Source organism: Centruroides sculpturatus, unplaced genomic scaffold (assembly GCF_000671375.1).
Source record: "Centruroides sculpturatus isolate CEXI.00-Female unplaced genomic scaffold, Cexi_2.0 scaffold1001, whole genome shotgun sequence".
Taxonomy (NCBI): Eukaryota; Metazoa; Arthropoda; class Arachnida; order Scorpiones; family Buthidae; genus Centruroides; species Centruroides sculpturatus.
This window is the reverse complement of record NW_019385336.1, coordinates 52,330-70,307: the sequence shown is the minus strand read 5'-3', so window position 1 is coordinate 70,307 and position 17,978 is coordinate 52,330. Positions and strand designations below refer to the sequence as shown.

Sequence of the window (17,978 nt, the reverse complement as noted above, 5' to 3'; positions counted from 1 at the left end):
TTCTAACAGGAAAAGTAACTTTCGTTATCATGGAATTATAACAAAACCTGCCAATTCAATATAAATGGAAAAAAAATATTATATGGAATTGAACGAAAATGAAAATTTGCTTGATAATTCAACTACGCTTGTTGGAGAACAATAAAAACACTACACTCAACAAGCCACCAATAAAACTCAACTGCCTAATCTATAACCAAAGTCTCCTTTTACTTTGTTTTTTAAAAAAAGCGCTTGACAAACTTGCCCCGTATGCCGAAGTTGCCCCGGTCTCCCCTATATATACATACATAAACTTGTGAATGCAAATAATAAGTAAAATTTTCATTAACTCCGACCCCTCTCGAAATACAGTATGACACAGACCCCTTCTATCTCGACCTCTACCACTAAAATTTAATGGCATCAATTCCCCTAATACACAAACTTTCCGCCAAAATTTCAGAAATGTTCGACAAAAGGCACAGAAGTTATTAAGATTTAAATTGGGTAAACAAAAGCGTGCTCCCAAATAGAAACATCAATACATCCAGAAAAAAACCCAAAATTTTTTGGTCCTTATTTTTTTTGGTCCTTCTGTTATATAGCCTATATCAATAACAGCCAGAAGCGAAATATGCTGTCAAACATTTTTCAAAAATTAGTTGGTAAATTAGTGGTATAATTTATCTTAAAAAATTAATAATTACTTAAAATTTGAATAAATGTTTTAATTAGCTTGTCCCCTTGAAATGAAGTTTATGTAACCCGTTTCAAAAGACCTTGAAACAAGACGTAAATAATATTTAAAGTTTCAAACAAAAATATTTATGACAATTCTGCAGATGTTTATTGTGATTATTAGTGTGACAGACAGAAAACAAAAGATAATTTATTATTAAAATCTCTATCAATTTACATAATAGCATAATAATTAGCATAATCTATTTTTAATGTATATAAATATTTTTAAAAATTCGAATTGAGTTTACAGTGACTTATAAAGAAATTTTATATAAATAAATCATCAGTCTGTATAATTGTACCGTAAAATACAGAAATTGTTCATTTGTAAAGTTAATTCTTCAGTGTTACCTTTAGGGAGTGTCCATTAATTACCGTTCCTCTCCCTGTGTATACAGTAATGTACTTCTGGAAAACTGACTCCACTTTAATAACGTGTATAATAGTTCAAAGACCCCCTGACGTTCAAAAATTACCTAAAGAAGTTTTGTAAATAGTTTAACAACGTGACTAGTAAAAAGAATTTAAAAATATGCCACTAAACATACATCACTAAAAACAAGCTAATGGCAATCCCTCCATCGCGCACAATAATATATTTTGCGTGATTTTATTCCCCTTACATTTGTACACGTAATTTATGGACGTCCCCTGAAAACGATTACAGTATATTTTAAGTGGTTATGCTGCAACATTAAATAAACGATAATACTCTTTTCATGTTAGCAATTTCATTTATGTGTAGCAAACACGACAGGATCTTCGCATAATTTGATGATAAATATATAGTTATACAGTCCAGCTACTTTTCAAATTCCATTTTTACTTAATGTATATAGTGACAAGTTAATAATCAACTTTGCAGAAGACGGAAATACGTCAATAGATGACATTTGGCATCAGTTTTCTTTTATAACCTTGACTGCTTCACCTGAGGCAATACTGCACAAGTGCAAGGTTATATTGTCATTAAGCTAAATATTCTCCAAACAACTACTTTTATTTTTCGTGTTGAAAATGATATTTATAAATATTTGAATTTATTAAAATTTATAATAATCCTATTCCAAAACCGCACCATTTAATACGTAAAGACATTTTAATGAGGTTAATTTTATTATTCACTGGAATTCGAAATACAAGATATAACTATGTATATCTTCTATTTACAATTCTAGCGCATAATGAGGGGAAATTAAAGAGGCCTAGGGCCCTTTAATTTCCTCTCATTATGCGCTTTATAATTAGTTTTATTATAAAGATCCCGAACAGGGTCTTAGGTCTACACTCCTGGCTTCCCCTAATTGTAATCCTCCTCCTGATAATTATAATTAGCACTACATTATAAGCCTCCAATTTAATTTCAAAGTGTTTGAGCATTAAAATATTTAAAACTATATTCACGAGAAATTTATATTCTAAGAATATTTGTAATTTATGCATAAAAATCATGCAATTGCCACGCGCCATTTGAAATATTTCGTAATTTTAATTTGAAGAAGTTAAAATGAGTGTGTTTTTTCTTTCTTAGTTTTATTTCATGATCTTTAATGTAAACTTAATCAAAAATGTAGTCAATTGGGAAGAACGTTTCGCAAGAATTTCCATACAAAATGTAATTTTGCTGCAGGGAATTTTCCTTCATAATTATAAAATAAGAATAACCTTTCTACCGTTTTCTTGTTTATTTAATTTGGCATAGCAGAAACCTATGATTATAACCAGAAAAGTAATTGAAACATCTACAAACATAGAACTTAACACTAAAATAATTCAAGTTTTAAATCCATAAATTATCAAAATTAAAGTAAAATCTTCTATTCAAAAATAAATAAATCAGTTATTTTTAATACACAACTGTTTAAAAAAATTACAAGATTTCTTGAGCGTGTAGTCTGACTTGCAGACTAATTTTGGCCAATTATCCTCTTAATCCACGAGAGATGATAAGTAACTCTAGAATAAACACCTGGAAATCCAGGCTCAGCACATCGAAATCCAAAAGAAACCACTCCTATAACAGTCCATCTTCCATTGTTTTGCTTGATAAGTAGAGGTCCTCCGGAATCCCCCTTTGAAATTTACAGCATTTTGTTTTTCAATTCGTGAATAATATAAAATTTTGAATAATAGAAGGTCGAAAACTTACCTGGCAGGCATCTTTACCTCCATCAGGAAGTCCAGCACATATGTATTGTTCCATATCTCCACGTGGGAAGGTCGACGAGCGTAACCTTTCGTATGCAGTGTAACAGTCTCTACTCGATACAATTGGTATTGCCACTTCGTGCAATACCTGAGAAAAACCAGAACCTGAAACGACATTTTAATTTTTCTAATTTTTGAATTAATTTAAGACGGTATCAAGTGTTGTAATTTGAGCTTCTCTTGAACTCGACTTCAAGAGAAAGTCTTTCATGAAAATATACATTTTGTTCTAATTTAACAATTAAAACGGTTCAAAATAACTTAATTTATTATATAAATTAAATAAAATTCCATTTTTTTCTTTGTTTCGAAATTCTCGTTAAATAAAGGAAGTCTATTTTTATTCAGGGAGTCCCCTTTCTGTTATGTGTAAAAGCATTTTTCTAAGTAATCATTTCATGAAGGCTAACGAACCACATTGAAAAATAAACTTTCCATTATTTTTATGTTATTTATAACATCAACTAACTTACCGAATTCTGAATCTCCCCAACCAACGACTGTTGCTTCCTTTCCAACTAGATTTTCGCGGGCAATTTCAGGCCCTGGAAGACAAACTGGTTGAACCATCTTACTATATGGCACGTCCGATTGAGTGATAAGTATTGCCACGTCATAACTGTGGTAACGTGAGACGTATTTCTCGTGTAATATCACCGAAGTCACCTCGTAATCCTTGCCCATCTTTTCTCTATCGTGAGCTCCCAAACGGGCCAAAAAATGATTACTGGATCTGAAAACGTGGAAAATGCTAAATTGTGAAATGATATTTAATGATAATAATAATCTACATATAAAATTCAATTCACTTTGTCTTTCTGTCTGGTTGTCTGTCTGTTCGAGTATCACGTGACAACGGCTGAACCGATTTCTACGAAACTTTCTACATATATTCAGGAAAGTCGTGGAAATGATATAGGCTACTTTCAAATTCCCGTCTATGTGTCTGTCTGTTTCTTCGAGTATCACGTGAGAACTGCCGAATCCTTCTCAGACTATAGAATGTATTTAGAGTGAATTTCGATGCAAAATTGTTTTTAATTCGATCTATTATAAGTTTATTATAAATACACATTCATTTTTCTTCTGTACATTTTTATACGTGTCTATCTTTATATCAGTATATTACCTTTTACTTAATATATTATTTTCCCGAGATATTTCAACGAGTAATGCTATAAAAATAATATGTAAAAGCAGCTAAAAAGAAACTGAAAATCCTATAAATATATATTACTCCTCTGCGTCATATTTCAGCCAAGAAGAGCGTAATTGATTGATAATTGGTTGAAAATATGTTTATCTCAAACACGATTGGCTGAAAAAGTAACTAAAACACAGAATTGAATATAGTTCTCCCAATGAATTACTTTCTAAAGTATTCATCCTTAACCTGATTGAAAATATTGTTTTATATTATGTATTTAATCTAGAAAGGGTCTTCGGAAAATTTAATAAGATTGGACTTTCATGGCAAATTAAAAGGAGGGAGGAGAAAAGGAAGACTTAAACTTGAATAAGAGGATAATATTTGGGGACTGAACCGAAAGTAGATTTGGGATGATTATTATCCATCATGTGCAACCTTTTAGATAGAGAATACCACATGATTTGGTAGAGAATGGCCAAAAGAAATTTCTCTCTATAATGTAGATTTTTGTGGTCAAAATCAATAGTCATAGATTATACTTAAACATTTAATTTTCTAGAACATTCAGCATGTTTAGGAAGTACACGATAACTCAAGGATATCGTTCTCTTAGTCCTGATTTTTAATTAAATGTAAAAATTATGCAGAAGACTGTACTTTGGGTGTTACTTGCTTAACAAGAAATAGGACACGATTATGAATAAATTAAGTTATGTATTTACGTACAAGGTTGTGTTACCCCAAACGAAACAATGAGCTGCACTCAATATGTGACGACGATTTAAAAGAACTCCACCACATATAAATTTATTTGGACGTCCTGGAAGTGATCTCCTGTAGATGGCTACCTACGTAGGAAACACAAAATGTTATTAATTTAAAGTTTAAAAAAACATATAGAAAAATTTATATTATTCATACCATCCAAGGTCGATCCCCCGGTCTGGATTCATATCCTCCCGAAATAAACATATTTAAAACTGGTTCTCCACATTCTAAAAAAATGAACATTAATTAATAATGTTGAAAAATCATAAGTATCATTTTTTACACCAGTAAATTTACCTTGTTCTGTTATTTGAGGTTCTGAAATTTGAGTTCTGGTGGGCGTATTAAAGTATCTGATTTCCGTTTTGGATATTTCTACGTGAGGAACTACTCTGGATGGCTGATTTAATCGCGTGTTTGAATCAGAATTTCTTACTGTAAAATTCGTTATGAAAGTCTTGTAGATTTCAACAGATGGTTCCACTATTGGATGATCAACTATTGTAGTCCTCGAAGGCCTTAAATTAGTATTTGCAAAATCATTCTGTGTTGTTCTTGGTTTCGTCGCGTAATACTTAGTAGTGATTTCTCTAGTTACAACGTGAGTTTCTACAGTTGGGTAATTCCTAGTGGACGTAGTTGGTGTAAAGTTTATATTATAATCATCATCACGAATCGTTCGAGAAGGCCGTATATTTTGAATGTTTCTTGTGTTCTGACTTTGTTCTCGCTTGTTTCCGGAGAAATAATCTTCTGTATTCTTACTACTCCTTGTATACTCCGATTGTTCAGTTCTATAACTCTTGTCCACTCTGCTTTGCCTCGGAGTTTGTCTGCTTACTGTCGTTGAAGCATCGTCACGATATCGAGTCGTTCTAGTTGGTTTATTATTATAATCTGTCCTAGTTTGTTGAAACACTGTGGTTGAATACGAGTCTGTACTTGCATCACTCTGCCTAATTGGGTAACGATTACTACTCCTGGAGGATTCGATAAAAGGTTCTTCTGTCACTCGAAAAGTTGTAGAAGGTTTAAATCTATCATTATCTTCAGTTTGATCTCTATTCCTGGTGGGTGTTTCTGTAGTTCTGAAGCGTGTATTCGTTCTAGATGTTCTGTAATCACTAGTTACAGTCGAAGGTCTAACAGGTCTGGCTTCAGGTACTGGCAAATATCTACTATCTGAGCCAGGTCTGCCGTGAGTAGTTGAGCTATAAATGAGCGTTTGATCATTTTCTTGAATGTCAGGAAAAGCACAGCATGCAAATGGAATAGATCCTTTCTGGTAGCATACAGTTGGTAATTGATGTGGAAAACTAGCAATTGCTTCTCGACAAAATTTCAGTACCACACACAATCCTGGTCTTCCATCACTCGTTGTGCATTGTTCACCTTGAGCATTTATTTGAGCTTAAAATATAAAGGAATGAAATATTATTTAATAAGTTCTAAATATATTCCTCGCCACAAAATTTATTTTTCGAATAAATAATTTAATTCAGCTATAAATAATAAGTTAAAGCAAGCAAGCAACCAGGTTCTTTCAAGTTTTATTAATAAAATTTTCAAGAACGTGGTATGGTTCATGAATATTTCAAATTAATTATTATTGCACAAAACATTGGTAAATATAATGTAACTAGTCAAACTTTATCTTTATAAATTCCCATTAAACACGCATGATTTTTCTGTTTAAATTCATTAATTTACTTAAGTATACTCTATAACCTTCACCTTTGACCTTTTATTGNTTCATATTTATGAATAGATACGAATGAAAATTCCAGTATTTCAAGCGTCCATAAATTGAAAATAACACAATTTAAAAAAAATCCAGCAACGAAAACGTAACCTCCTCTGCCAAAACATTTAAAATTGCGTGTAGCGTCACCTGTTACGATAATTTATTTAAAATCTTTTTATATAGGCTAATTAATTATTATGCAAAATGCAAAAATTTTCGGAGAAAAGACGAGTATTTTATATAGGGGAGACCGAGCCAAGATCGGCATGTTAAGCTTTACTTAATTTTGTGTAATAAATACTGCTGTAAACTGAAAAAAATCTTTGCATATTGTCTATTGGAATGTTTTCTTACTATAGAACTGGTTAAAATCAGTTTGGAAATAAAAATAATTAAAATAATTACAACTTTACAAGAAGAGAGAAATTGACGAAGTTGCCCCGGGTATAGGGGCAAGATCGGCAACTTCTCTCTTTTTGTAAAGTTGTAATTATTTTAATTATTTTTATTAAAGTTGCCCCTGGTATAGGGGCAACAGTAATGGGGCAAGATAGGCACGTATATAAAATTATGTTATTAACAATGTATAAGTTGGAATTCACTATTAAAACAAAGAAATACAAATCCAACACCCATTTAATATTATTACAACGAAATGCAAGTTCAAAGACATATATACATGAATAACAAATGCAAACATGTTTTCATTTATCATCTGTTTGATTTTTATCCTTTGCTTCTAATGTGGCTTTATGTTGCCGATCTTACCCCGCTAGTCATGATTTCGAAACATTAAGTACAACCCTGAGAACAGAATGCCAAGCCACGATCTGGCCACGTGAATAAGTTGAAGTTACATCCTTCTAACAGGAAAAGTAACTTTCGTTATCATGGAATTATAACAAAACCTGCCAATTCAATATAAATGGAAAAAAAATATTATATGGAATTGAACGAAAATGAAAATTTGCTTGATAATTCAACTACGCTTGTTGGAGAACAATAAAAACACTACACTCAACAAGCCACCAATAAAACTCAACTGCCTAATCTATAACCAAAGTCTCCTTTTACTTTGTTTTTTAAAAAAAGCGCTTGACAAACTTGCCCCGTATGCCGAAGTTGCCCCGGTCTCCCCTATATATACATACATAAACTTGTGAATGCAAATAATAAGTAAAATTTTCATTAACTCCGACCCCTCTCGAAATACAGTATGACACAGACCCCTTCTATCTCGACTTCTACCACTAAAATTTAATGGCATCAATTCCCCTAATACACAAACTTTCCGCCAAAATTTCAGAAATGTTCGACAAAAGGCACAGAAGTTATTAAGATTTAAATTGGGTAAACAAAAGCGTGCTCCCAAATAGAAACATCAATACATCCAGAAAAAAACCCAAAATTTTTTGGTCCTTATTTTTTTTGGTCCTTCTGTTATATAGCCTATATCAATAACAGCCAGAAGCGAAATATGCTGTCAAACATTTTTCAAAAATTAGTTGGTAAATTAGTGGTATAATTTATCTTAAAAAATTAATAATTACTTAAAATTTGAATAAATGTTTTAATTAGCTTGTCCCCTTGAAATGAAGTTTATGTAACCCGTTTCAAAAGACCTTGAAACAAGACGTAAATAATATTTAAAGTTTCAAACAAAAATATTTATGACAATTCTGCAGATGTTTATTGTGATTATTAGTGTGACAGACAGAAAACAAAAGATAATTTATTATTAAAATCTCTATCAATTTACATAATAGCATAATAATTAGCATAATCTATTTTTAATGTATATAAATATTTTTAAAAATTCGAATTGAGTTTACAGTGACTTATAAAGAAATTTTATATAAATAAATCATCAGTCTGTATAATTGTACCGTAAAATACAGAAATTGTTCATTTGTAAAGTTAATTCTTCAGTGTTACCTTTAGGGAGTGTCCATTAATTACCGTTCCTCTCCCTGTGTATACAGTAATGTACTTCTGGAAAACTGACTCCACTTTAATAACGTGTATAATAGTTCAAAGACCCCCTGACGTTCAAAAATTACCTAAAGAAGTTTTGTAAATAGTTTAACAACGTGACTAGTAAAAAGAATTTAAAAATATACCACTAAACATACATCACTAAAAACAAGCTAATGGCAATCCCTCCATCGCGCACAATAATATATTTTGCGTGATTTTATTCCCCTTACATTTGTACACGTAATTTATGGACGTCCCCTGAAAACGATTACAGTATATTTTAAGTGGTTATGCTGCAACATTAAATAAACGATAATACTCTTTTCATGTTAGCAATTTCATTTATGTGTAGCAAACACGACAGGATCTTCGCATAATTTGATGATAAATATATAGTTATACAGTCCAGCTACTTTTCAAATTCCATTTTTATTTAATGTATATAGTGACAAGTTAATAATCAACTTTGCAGAAGACGGAAATACGTCAATAGATGACATTTTGGCATCAGTTTTCTTTTATAACCTTGACTGCTTCACCTGAGGCAATACTGCACAAGTGCAAGGTTATATTGTCATTAAGCTAAATATTCTCCAAACAACTACTTTTATTTTTCGTGTTGAAAATGATATTTATAAATATTTGAATTTATTAAAATTTATAATAATCCTATTCCAAAACCGCACCATTTAATACGTAAAGACATTTTAATGAGGTTAATTTTATTATTCACTGGAATTCGAAATACAAGATATAACTATGTATATCTTCTATTTACAATTCTAGCGCATAATGAGGGGAAATTAAAGAGGCCTAGGGCCCTTTAATTTCCTCTCATTATGCGCTTTATAATTAGTTTTATTATAAAGATCCCGAACAGGGTCTTAGGTCTACACTCCTGGCTTCCCCTAATTGTAATCCTCCTCCTGATAATTATAATTAGCACTACATTATAAGCCTCCAATTTAATTTCAAAGTGTTTGAGCATTAAAATATTTAAAACTATATTCACGAGAAATTTATATTCTAAGAATATTTGTAATTTATGCATAAAAATCATGCAATTGCCACGCGCCATTTGAAATATTTCGTAATTTTAATTTGAAGAAGTTAAAATGAGTGTGTTTTTTCTTTCTTAGTTTTATTTCATGATCTTTAATGTAAACTTAATCAAAAATGTAGTCAATTGGGAAGAACGTTTCGCAAGAATTTCCATACAAAATGTAATTTTGCTGCAGGGAATTTTCCTTCATAATTATAAAATAAGAATAACCTTTCTACCGTTTTCTTGTTTATTTCATTTGGCATAGCAGAAACCTATGATTATAACCAGAAAAGTAATTGAAACATCTACAAACATAGAACTTAACACTAAAATAATTCAAGTTTTAAATCCATAAATTATCAAAATTAAAGTAAAATCTTCTATTCAAAAATAAATAAATCAGTTATTTTTAATACACAACTGTTTAAAAAAATTACAAGATTTCTTGAGCGTGTAGTCTGACTTGCAGACTAATTTTGGCCAATTATCCTCTTAATCCACGAGAGATGATAAGTAACTCTAGAATAAACACCTGGAAATCCAGGCTCAGCACATCGAAATCCAAAAGAAACCACTCCTATAACAGTCCATCTTCCATTGTTTTGCTTGATAAGTAGAGGTCCTCCGGAATCCCCCTTTGAAATTTACAGCATTTTGTTTTTCAATTCGTGAATAATATAAAATTTTGAATAATAGAAGGTCGAAAACTTACCTGGCAGGCATCTTTACCTCCATCAGGAAGTCCAGCACATATGTATTGTTCCATATCTCCACGTGGGAAGGTCGACGAGCGTAACCTTTCGTATGCAGTGTAACAGTCTCTACTCGATACAATTGGTATTGCCACTTCGTGCAATACCTGAGAAAAACCAGAACCTGAAACGACATTTTAATTTTTCTAATTTTTGAATTAATTTAAGACGGTATCAAGTGTTGTAATTTGAGCTTCTCTTGAACTCGACTTCAAGAGAAAGTCTTTCATGAAAATATACATTTTGTTCTAATTTAACAATTAAAACGGTTCAAAATAACTTAATTTATTATATAAATTAAATAAAATTCCATTTTTTTCTTTGTTTCGAAATTCTCGTTAAATAAAGGAAGTCTATTTTTATTCAGGGAGTCCCCTTTCTGTTATGTGTAAAAGCATTTTTCTAAGTAATCATTTCATGAAGGCTAACGAACCACATTGAAAAATAAACTTTCCATTATTTTTATGTTATTTATAACATCAACTAACTTACCGAATTCTGAATCTCCCCAACCAACGACTGTTGCTTCCTTTCCAACTAGATTTTCGCGGGCAATTTCAGGCCCTGGAAGACAAACTGGTTGAACCATCTTACTATATGGCACGTCCGATTGAGTGATAAGTATTGCCACGTCATAACTGTGGTAACGTGAGACGTATTTCTCGTGTAATATCACCGAAGTCACCTCGTAATCCTTGCCCATCTTTTCTCTATCGTGAGCTCCCAAACGGGCCAAAAAATGATTACTGGATCTGAAAACGTGGAAAATGCTAAATTGTGAAATGATATTTAATGATAATAATAATCTACATATAAAATTCAATTCACTTTGTCTTTCTGTCTGGTTGTCTGTCTGTTCGAGTATCACGTGACAATGGCTGAACCGATTTCTACGAAACTTTCTACATATATTCAGGAAAGTCGTGGAAATGATATAGGCTACTTTCAAATTCCCGTCTATGTGTCTGTCTGTTTCTTCGAGTATCACGTGAGAACTGCCGAATCCTTCTCAGACTATAGAATGTATTTAGAGTGAATTTCGATGCAAAATTGTTTTTAATTCGATCTATTATAAGTTTATTATAAATACACATTCATTTTTCTTCTGTACATTTTTATACGTGTCTATCTTTATATCAGTATATTACCTTTTACTTAATATATTATTTTCCCGAGATATTTCAACGAGTAATGCTATAAAAATAATATGTAAAAGCAGCTAAAAAGAAACTGAAAATCCTATAAATATATATTACTCCTCTGCGTCATATTTCAGCCAAGAAGAGCGTAATTGATTGATAATTGGTTGAAAATATGTTTATCTCAAACACGATTGGCTGAAAAAGTAACTAAAACACAGAATTGAATATAGTTCTCCCAATGAATTACTTTCTAAAGTATTCATCCTTAACCTGATTGAAAATATTGTTTTATATTATGTATTTAATCTAGAAAGGGTCTTCGGAAAATTTAATAAGATTGGACTTTCATGGCAAATTAAAAGGAGGGAGGAGAAAAGGAAGACTTAAACTTGAATAAGAGGATAATATTTGGGGACTGAACCGAAAGTAGATTTGGGATGATTATTATCCATCATGTGCAACCTTTTAGATAGAGAATACCACATGATTTGGTAGAGAATGGCCAAAAGAAATTTCTCTCTATAATGTAGATTTTTGTGGTCAAAATCAATAGTCATAGATTATACTTAAACATTTAATTTTCTAGAACATTCAGCATGTTTAGGAAGTACACGATAACTCAAGGATATCGTTCTCTTAGTCCTGATTTTTAATTAAATGTAAAAATTATGCAGAAGACTGTACTTTGGGTGTTACTTGCTTAACAAGAAATAGGACACGATTATGAATAAATTAAGTTATGTATTTACGTACAAGGTTGTGTTACCCCAAACGAAACAATGAGCTGCACTCAATATGTGACGACGATTTAAAAGAACTCCACCACATATAAATTTATTTGGACGTCCTGGAAGTGATCTCCTGTAGATGGCTACCTACGTAGGAAACACAAAATGTTATTAATTTAAAGTTTAAAAAAACATATAGAAAAATTTATATTATTCATACCATCCAAGGTCGATCCCCCGGTCTGGATTCATATCCTCCCGAAATAAACATATTTAAAACTGGTTCTCCACATTCTAAAAAAATGAACATTAATTAATAATGTTGAAAAATCATAAGTATCATTTTTTACACCAGTAAATTTACCTTGTTCTGTTATTTGAGGTTCTGAAATTTGAGTTCTGGTGGGCGTATTAAAGTATCTGATTTCCGTTTTGGATATTTCTACGTGAGGAACTACTCTGGATGGCTGATTTAATCGCGTGTTTGAATCAGAATTTCTTACTGTAAAATTCGTTATGAAAGTCTTGTAGATTTCAACAGATGGTTCCACTATTGGATGATCAACTATTGTAGTCCTCGAAGGCCTTAAATTAGTATTTGCAAAATCATTCTGTGTTGTTCTTGGTTTCGTCGCGTAATACTTAGTAGTGATTTCTCTAGTTACAACGTGAGTTTCTACAGTTGGGTAATTCCTAGTGGACGTAGTTGGTGTAAAGTTTATATTATAATCATCATCACGAATCGTTCGAGAAGGCCGTATATTTTGAATGTTTCTTGTGTTCTGACTTTGTTCTCGCTTGTTTCCGGAGAAATAATCTTCTGTATTCTTACTACTCCTTGTATACTCCGATTGTTCAGTTCTATAACTCTTGTCCACTCTGCTTTGCCTCGGAGTTTGTCTGCTTACTGTCGTTGAAGCATCGTCACGATATCGAGTCGTTCTAGTTGGTTTATTATTATAATCTGTCCTAGTTTGTTGAAACACTGTGGTTGAATACGAGTCTGTACTTGCATCACTCTGCCTAATTGGGTAACGATTACTACTCCTGGAGGATTCGATAAAAGGTTCTTCTGTCACTCGAAAAGTTGTAGAAGGTTTAAATCTATCATTATCTTCAGTTTGATCTCTATTCCTGGTGGGTGTTTCTGTAGTTCTGAAGCGTGTATTCGTTCTAGATGTTCTGTAATCACTAGTTACAGTCGAAGGTCTAACAGGTCTGGCTTCAGGTACTGGCAAATATCTACTATCTGAGCCAGGTCTGCCGTGAGTAGTTGAGCTATAAATGAGCGTTTGATCATTTTCTTGAATGTCAGGAAAAGCACAGCATGCAAATGGAATAGATCCTTTCTGGTAGCATACAGTTGGTAATTGATGTGGAAAACTAGCAATTGCTTCTCGACAAAATTTCAGTACCACACACAATCCTGGTCTTCCATCACTCGTTGTGCATTGTTCACCTTGAGCATTTATTTGAGCTTAAAATATAAAGGAATGAAATATTATTTAATAAGTTCTAAATATATTCCTCGCCACAAAATTTATTTTTCGAATAAATAATTTAATTCAGCTATAAATAATAAGTTAAAGCAAGCAAGCAACCAGGTTCTTTCAAGTTTTATTAATAAAATTTTCAAGAACGTGGTATGGTTCATGAATATTTCAAATTAATTATTATTGCACAAAACATTGGTAAATATAATGTAACTAGTCAAACTTTATCTTTATAAATTCCCATTAAACACGCATGATTTTTCTGTTTAAATTCATTAATTTACTTAAGTATACTCTATAACCTTCACCTTTGACCTTTTATTGTTATTTTAAAATGCAAATAGTGTCCTTCAAATATTTTTATTTAAATTTTTAGTTTATTTAATTAACGTTTTTACTGAAAATTTCATAATGGCTTCTATTTTGTAACTTTAACAGAACAAAGTATAAAAATTATGTCAGGCAAAATGGATAATTTTCATTTAAAAAATTATGTTATTTCGAAATTGTAATACAGAGAATACTGTTTAGAGTTTTGTAAAGAGTCATTAAAATTTATTTTTTACCATATGAGCCTTTAATCCGTGAAGGGAGATAATTAAATATAAAAACAAGATATGAAAATAAAGTAAACAAGTGAAGAACGAACCTCTGTGCTACACCTTTGTGATAAATATATGAGACCTATAGATGATATATTAAACCTTCTTGGCTTAATATTTTTCAATGTTGTCTAATATTTTCCCACTTTTGAAATTATCTCTTTTATAAATCTGTATTACACCAGGGATGCTCGCAGGATTTTACATCAGGAGGAACATAAACGTATACGATTTAGATCAACTAACCAACTAATTGATTCGCTAAACAGATTGTTTCTATAGATACTACCTTCGTCTATCTTCATGAAAGTGAATAATAAACACTATAAAAAAAAAACAAGTAAAAACTTTCAACTTCCCTAAAAACCTGGATACAACACAGCTCCTTGGAAGTAAGCATAGAATTGCTATGGAGAAATTATCATAGAAGGACACAGTCGATGGTTATGTAGACTTTATTATATAAAGAGGAAGGAATATATAAATCGATTAACTGTGTCCTGTCTAATAAGTTCTCCACAGCGATTCTATGCTTACTTCCAAAGACTTTCCAATAGAGGGAACAAGAAGCAATCGAGTATTAAAGTACTGTACAGCTCCTGTACAGAGTTTAAGAACTAAGGTCCATCTCATTGCATTCAGACTGTACTTATTTCAGTGTAATATCTATGTAAAATAATCTACTTTTACAAAAGCAAAAGATAAAGAAAAATAAAAGGAGATAGCAACTTTCAAACGGGTAATTGTTCCTCCTAAGATTTATTCCTGGTCCCCTCTACGGACGCCCTTGGTTACATTTTTAAAATACTGTATGCATTTTTGTTCAATAATAAATCAATTTTCTTATCAATATTATTAAATCAAAGAGTTATCTTTATTTTTCGTAATTATTAGTAAACTAAAGATCATTAAGGATATAACTTTAACACAAAAGTTCCAAGTATCCTCTCGTTACTGTAATCAATAAAAATTAAAATATTATTATTATTTTGTTCAATCAATTTTTATTTTAATGATAATTTAATTATTTTAATTAAAATTTCACTATAAATTGCAGAACGTCGCAATCAAATAATAATAACTTCAAGGTTGTCTTGGAAGAGAAATTAGTAAATAAATTTTGAAAGATAATAATTTTAATAATCGTTTAGCTTGATAATGTGAAATACCAATATTTAATGAGCGATTTTACGAGAAAGACTAGAAAAAAGAATATATATAGGCCTATATATATATATATATTGGATTTAAATATATAGACCTATATATCCTTTATATATTCTATCCTTTTATAAGGAGTGATGTGAAACAATATTCCAATTGAAATTATCGAATATAAATATGTATTCTGATCAGATTTGAATCTTATCACTTACAATCTGAATGGGTATGTACAATAAAGGATTATCTAATGAGCAGCAAAAATCACTATCTTAAAGCTTTAAAATCTACAAATACTTATAAATAAATACCAACGAAAAATTTAAGGCATCCCAAAATTAACAGGTGTTTAGAATTAATCTGCTAATGGGGATTCTATACTATTTCTTATACAAAATTTAAAGATTAACTCCAAAAAAGTTCTAAGACACTTGTCATTTTATTGAATATATTTAGATGGAGGTTCAAAGTTCACATTCCTCAGATATTTCTAAACCCCACCACCTTACACTATATGAATAACAACGAGATTTACTAGTCTTGTGGGCAGATGATTCCTGTCGTCCTTCAGTTTATCCTCCTCTATTCGAAGAACGGAGGGAAATGTTTCTCAATCTCTCATTAATAAAGTTTTAAGAAACTTTGTCGTGGAAATATGGGATTATGAATTAATAAAATAAATAAATAAAATCACTTACCAACAAATCCTATCACTACATAAAGCCAAATTAAATGCCAAACACATTTCAGCTTCTGATCTTCAACTTCAAACATCACGTTTCTCTAAATAAAACAAATAAATTAATTCATAAAAAGAGAAGTACAGGATATTACGTCATTATGACGTAAATTCATCCATGTATATTTTTTTAAAATGCTAAACAAAAATTATTGTTATAATATTTACATTTGAAACGGTAGGAGGTAATTTATTATCTCCTCACTATCACTAGAAACGGAGGCGTATAATTATTCGAATTTCCTTAAATAAAAATTATTTCACGTTTTCCACATTAAATTTACATAAAAATGGATACAAGAATATATTTTTATCACCGGATATCTTTCTTATGAAATTGATAAATATCATTAGTACTAATAAACAAATAAATATGATATTTTAACTTTTCGTGTTGTTGCTTACGGCAATAATGGTGATCTATATTAATACTATAGAAATTATTCATAAATATACCATCAATATACAGTTCATTCTGGATAAAAAAGGCAATAAACTGATAGAACAGTTGGGATTAAGATGGGGGGTGGTTACACATAAAATGACACTTCACTCCAGAACTAAAGTATTGTATGTTTATTAACGACATTACGATTTTTGACGATATATTATCAATAATATAACTTCTATATCTAGAGCCGACGAGAAGGGCTGGAGATTTTTCCTCGAGTTCCCTCTCTCAAAGTTTTTCCTCACAGGGATTTTTCCCAAGTTAGGAGAAAAACTTGATGATACCTTAGTGGTTCCTATCCCTATAAATTAATGTTATTTTTACTAAAAAAAATCATTTAAAGACTGTTTTTATATATAAACGTCCTACGTACAGTACAGTACATGATTTGTTCGAAAAAAAGTAAAAGGTTTCATCTGTACTCCAAGGCCCCATACAATCGCTCGACGATAACACTTGAGTCACCTCCCATAATAAAACCATTGAGATATAACACTTTTATAAATCATATAAATTATCCATTAGATTCATTACATTTGTATTAAAAAGTATTTACAACAATCTTTAACATCAAACTCGACGGCTTAAATCTACACACGTTTCCACATTTAAAGCTTAACTTGTACTGTACGTAGCGCTTTCGTTAGGCGAAAAATATATATAAATGATGATTAAATAATGCATGAAAAAATAATCTTACCTTCCTACCATGTTCCTAGTTACATGACAATTGATTACTTTCGATTTCATCCACTCGATTTGTCAGAAAGCAACACTTTTTCTTGGCAAAATGGCGAACTATCTCTAAAGACGTAAGCAGTCCGTGACTGTAGATAATAATCAAGGTTTCCAGGAAAATATGTGCCTTACATACTTATTAGTAGTAGGACAACTTCTAGTACAATATTCCCCGTTAAATTAACCAATAATAGATTCACTTGTAAGATAAGTAGTTCCACTTATGAATGAACTATCATATAGATTTTTGACGAAAGATAAACCTCACTATGTATGTATATTCTGTTGTTTTATATAGGAGGAAAAATATTTACACGCAGCACCGATACATTAAACGTCGTAATTATTACATAAATTTATATACTTTAGGGAAAATTACAGCAAAAGTAAAGGAAGTAATTTCGCTAAGGTAATAAAAAACTGTATATAATTTTATTTATGACGTTGAATTTTATTGAATTTTTACATTAATTTAAAATTCGAAATGTCATCTTTATTCTGACGCATTCTTATAGTTATGTTTAATAAAAATTTGTAGCTATTAAAGCTCATTTTTT

General features: G+C 30.9%; 2 protein-coding genes across 2 annotated transcripts; both read right to left on the bottom strand.

The window, feature by feature from the left end:
• Nucleotides 1-2,543: 2,543 nt before the first annotated feature.
• LOC111637792 (serine proteinase stubble-like) lies at nucleotides 2,544-8,898 on the bottom strand. The gene is made up of 8 exons (XM_023383356.1): nucleotides 8,890-8,898; nucleotides 8,801-8,828; nucleotides 5,147-6,259; nucleotides 5,003-5,076; nucleotides 4,808-4,929; nucleotides 3,405-3,664; nucleotides 2,873-3,036; nucleotides 2,544-2,795 (listed from the first exon to the last, which is right to left on the bottom strand). Exons 1-8 carry the CDS (start codon nucleotides 8,896-8,898, stop codon nucleotides 2,631-2,633), a joined length of 1,935 nt encoding a protein of 644 aa, XP_023239124.1. The 3' UTR covers nucleotides 2,544-2,630.
• A 1,100-nt stretch (nucleotides 8,899-9,998) lies between these two features.
• On the bottom strand, nucleotides 9,999-17,686 carry LOC111637803 (serine proteinase stubble-like). Its single transcript, XM_023383365.1, has 8 exons — nucleotides 17,384-17,686; nucleotides 16,192-16,276; nucleotides 12,602-13,714; nucleotides 12,458-12,531; nucleotides 12,263-12,384; nucleotides 10,860-11,119; nucleotides 10,328-10,491; nucleotides 9,999-10,250 (listed from the first exon to the last, which is right to left on the bottom strand). The coding sequence occupies exons 2-8, from the start codon at nucleotides 16,265-16,267 to the stop codon at nucleotides 10,086-10,088; spliced, it is 1,974 nt and encodes a 657-aa protein (XP_023239133.1). The 5' UTR covers nucleotides 16,268-16,276; nucleotides 17,384-17,686; the 3' UTR covers nucleotides 9,999-10,085.
• Between the last annotated feature and the right edge of the window lie 292 nt (nucleotides 17,687-17,978).

Excerpts from the sequence above, each read along its gene's own strand:
- LOC111637792 (XM_023383356.1), bottom strand. Across the intron at positions 6,260-8,800 it reads CATAAATTACGTGTACAAAT|CTCAAATAAATGCTCAAGGT; the intron begins GTAAGGGGAATA and ends TTATATTTTAAG. Across the intron at positions 3,665-4,807 it reads GTTTGGGGTAACACAACCTT|ATCCAGTAATCATTTTTTGG; the intron begins GTACGTAAATAC and ends CCACGTTTTCAG.
- LOC111637803 (XM_023383365.1), bottom strand. The coding sequence starts at position 16,267 with ATGTTTGAAGTTGAAGATCAGAAGCTGAAATGTGTTTGGCATTTAATT. Across the intron at positions 12,385-12,457 it reads CGGGGGATCGACCTTGGATG|GTAGCCATCTACAGGAGATC; the intron begins GTATGAATAATA and ends TTTCCTACGTAG. Across the intron at positions 10,251-10,327 it reads GAGGTAAAGATGCCTGCCAG|GGGGATTCCGGAGGACCTCT; the intron begins GTAAGTTTTCGA and ends TAAATTTCAAAG.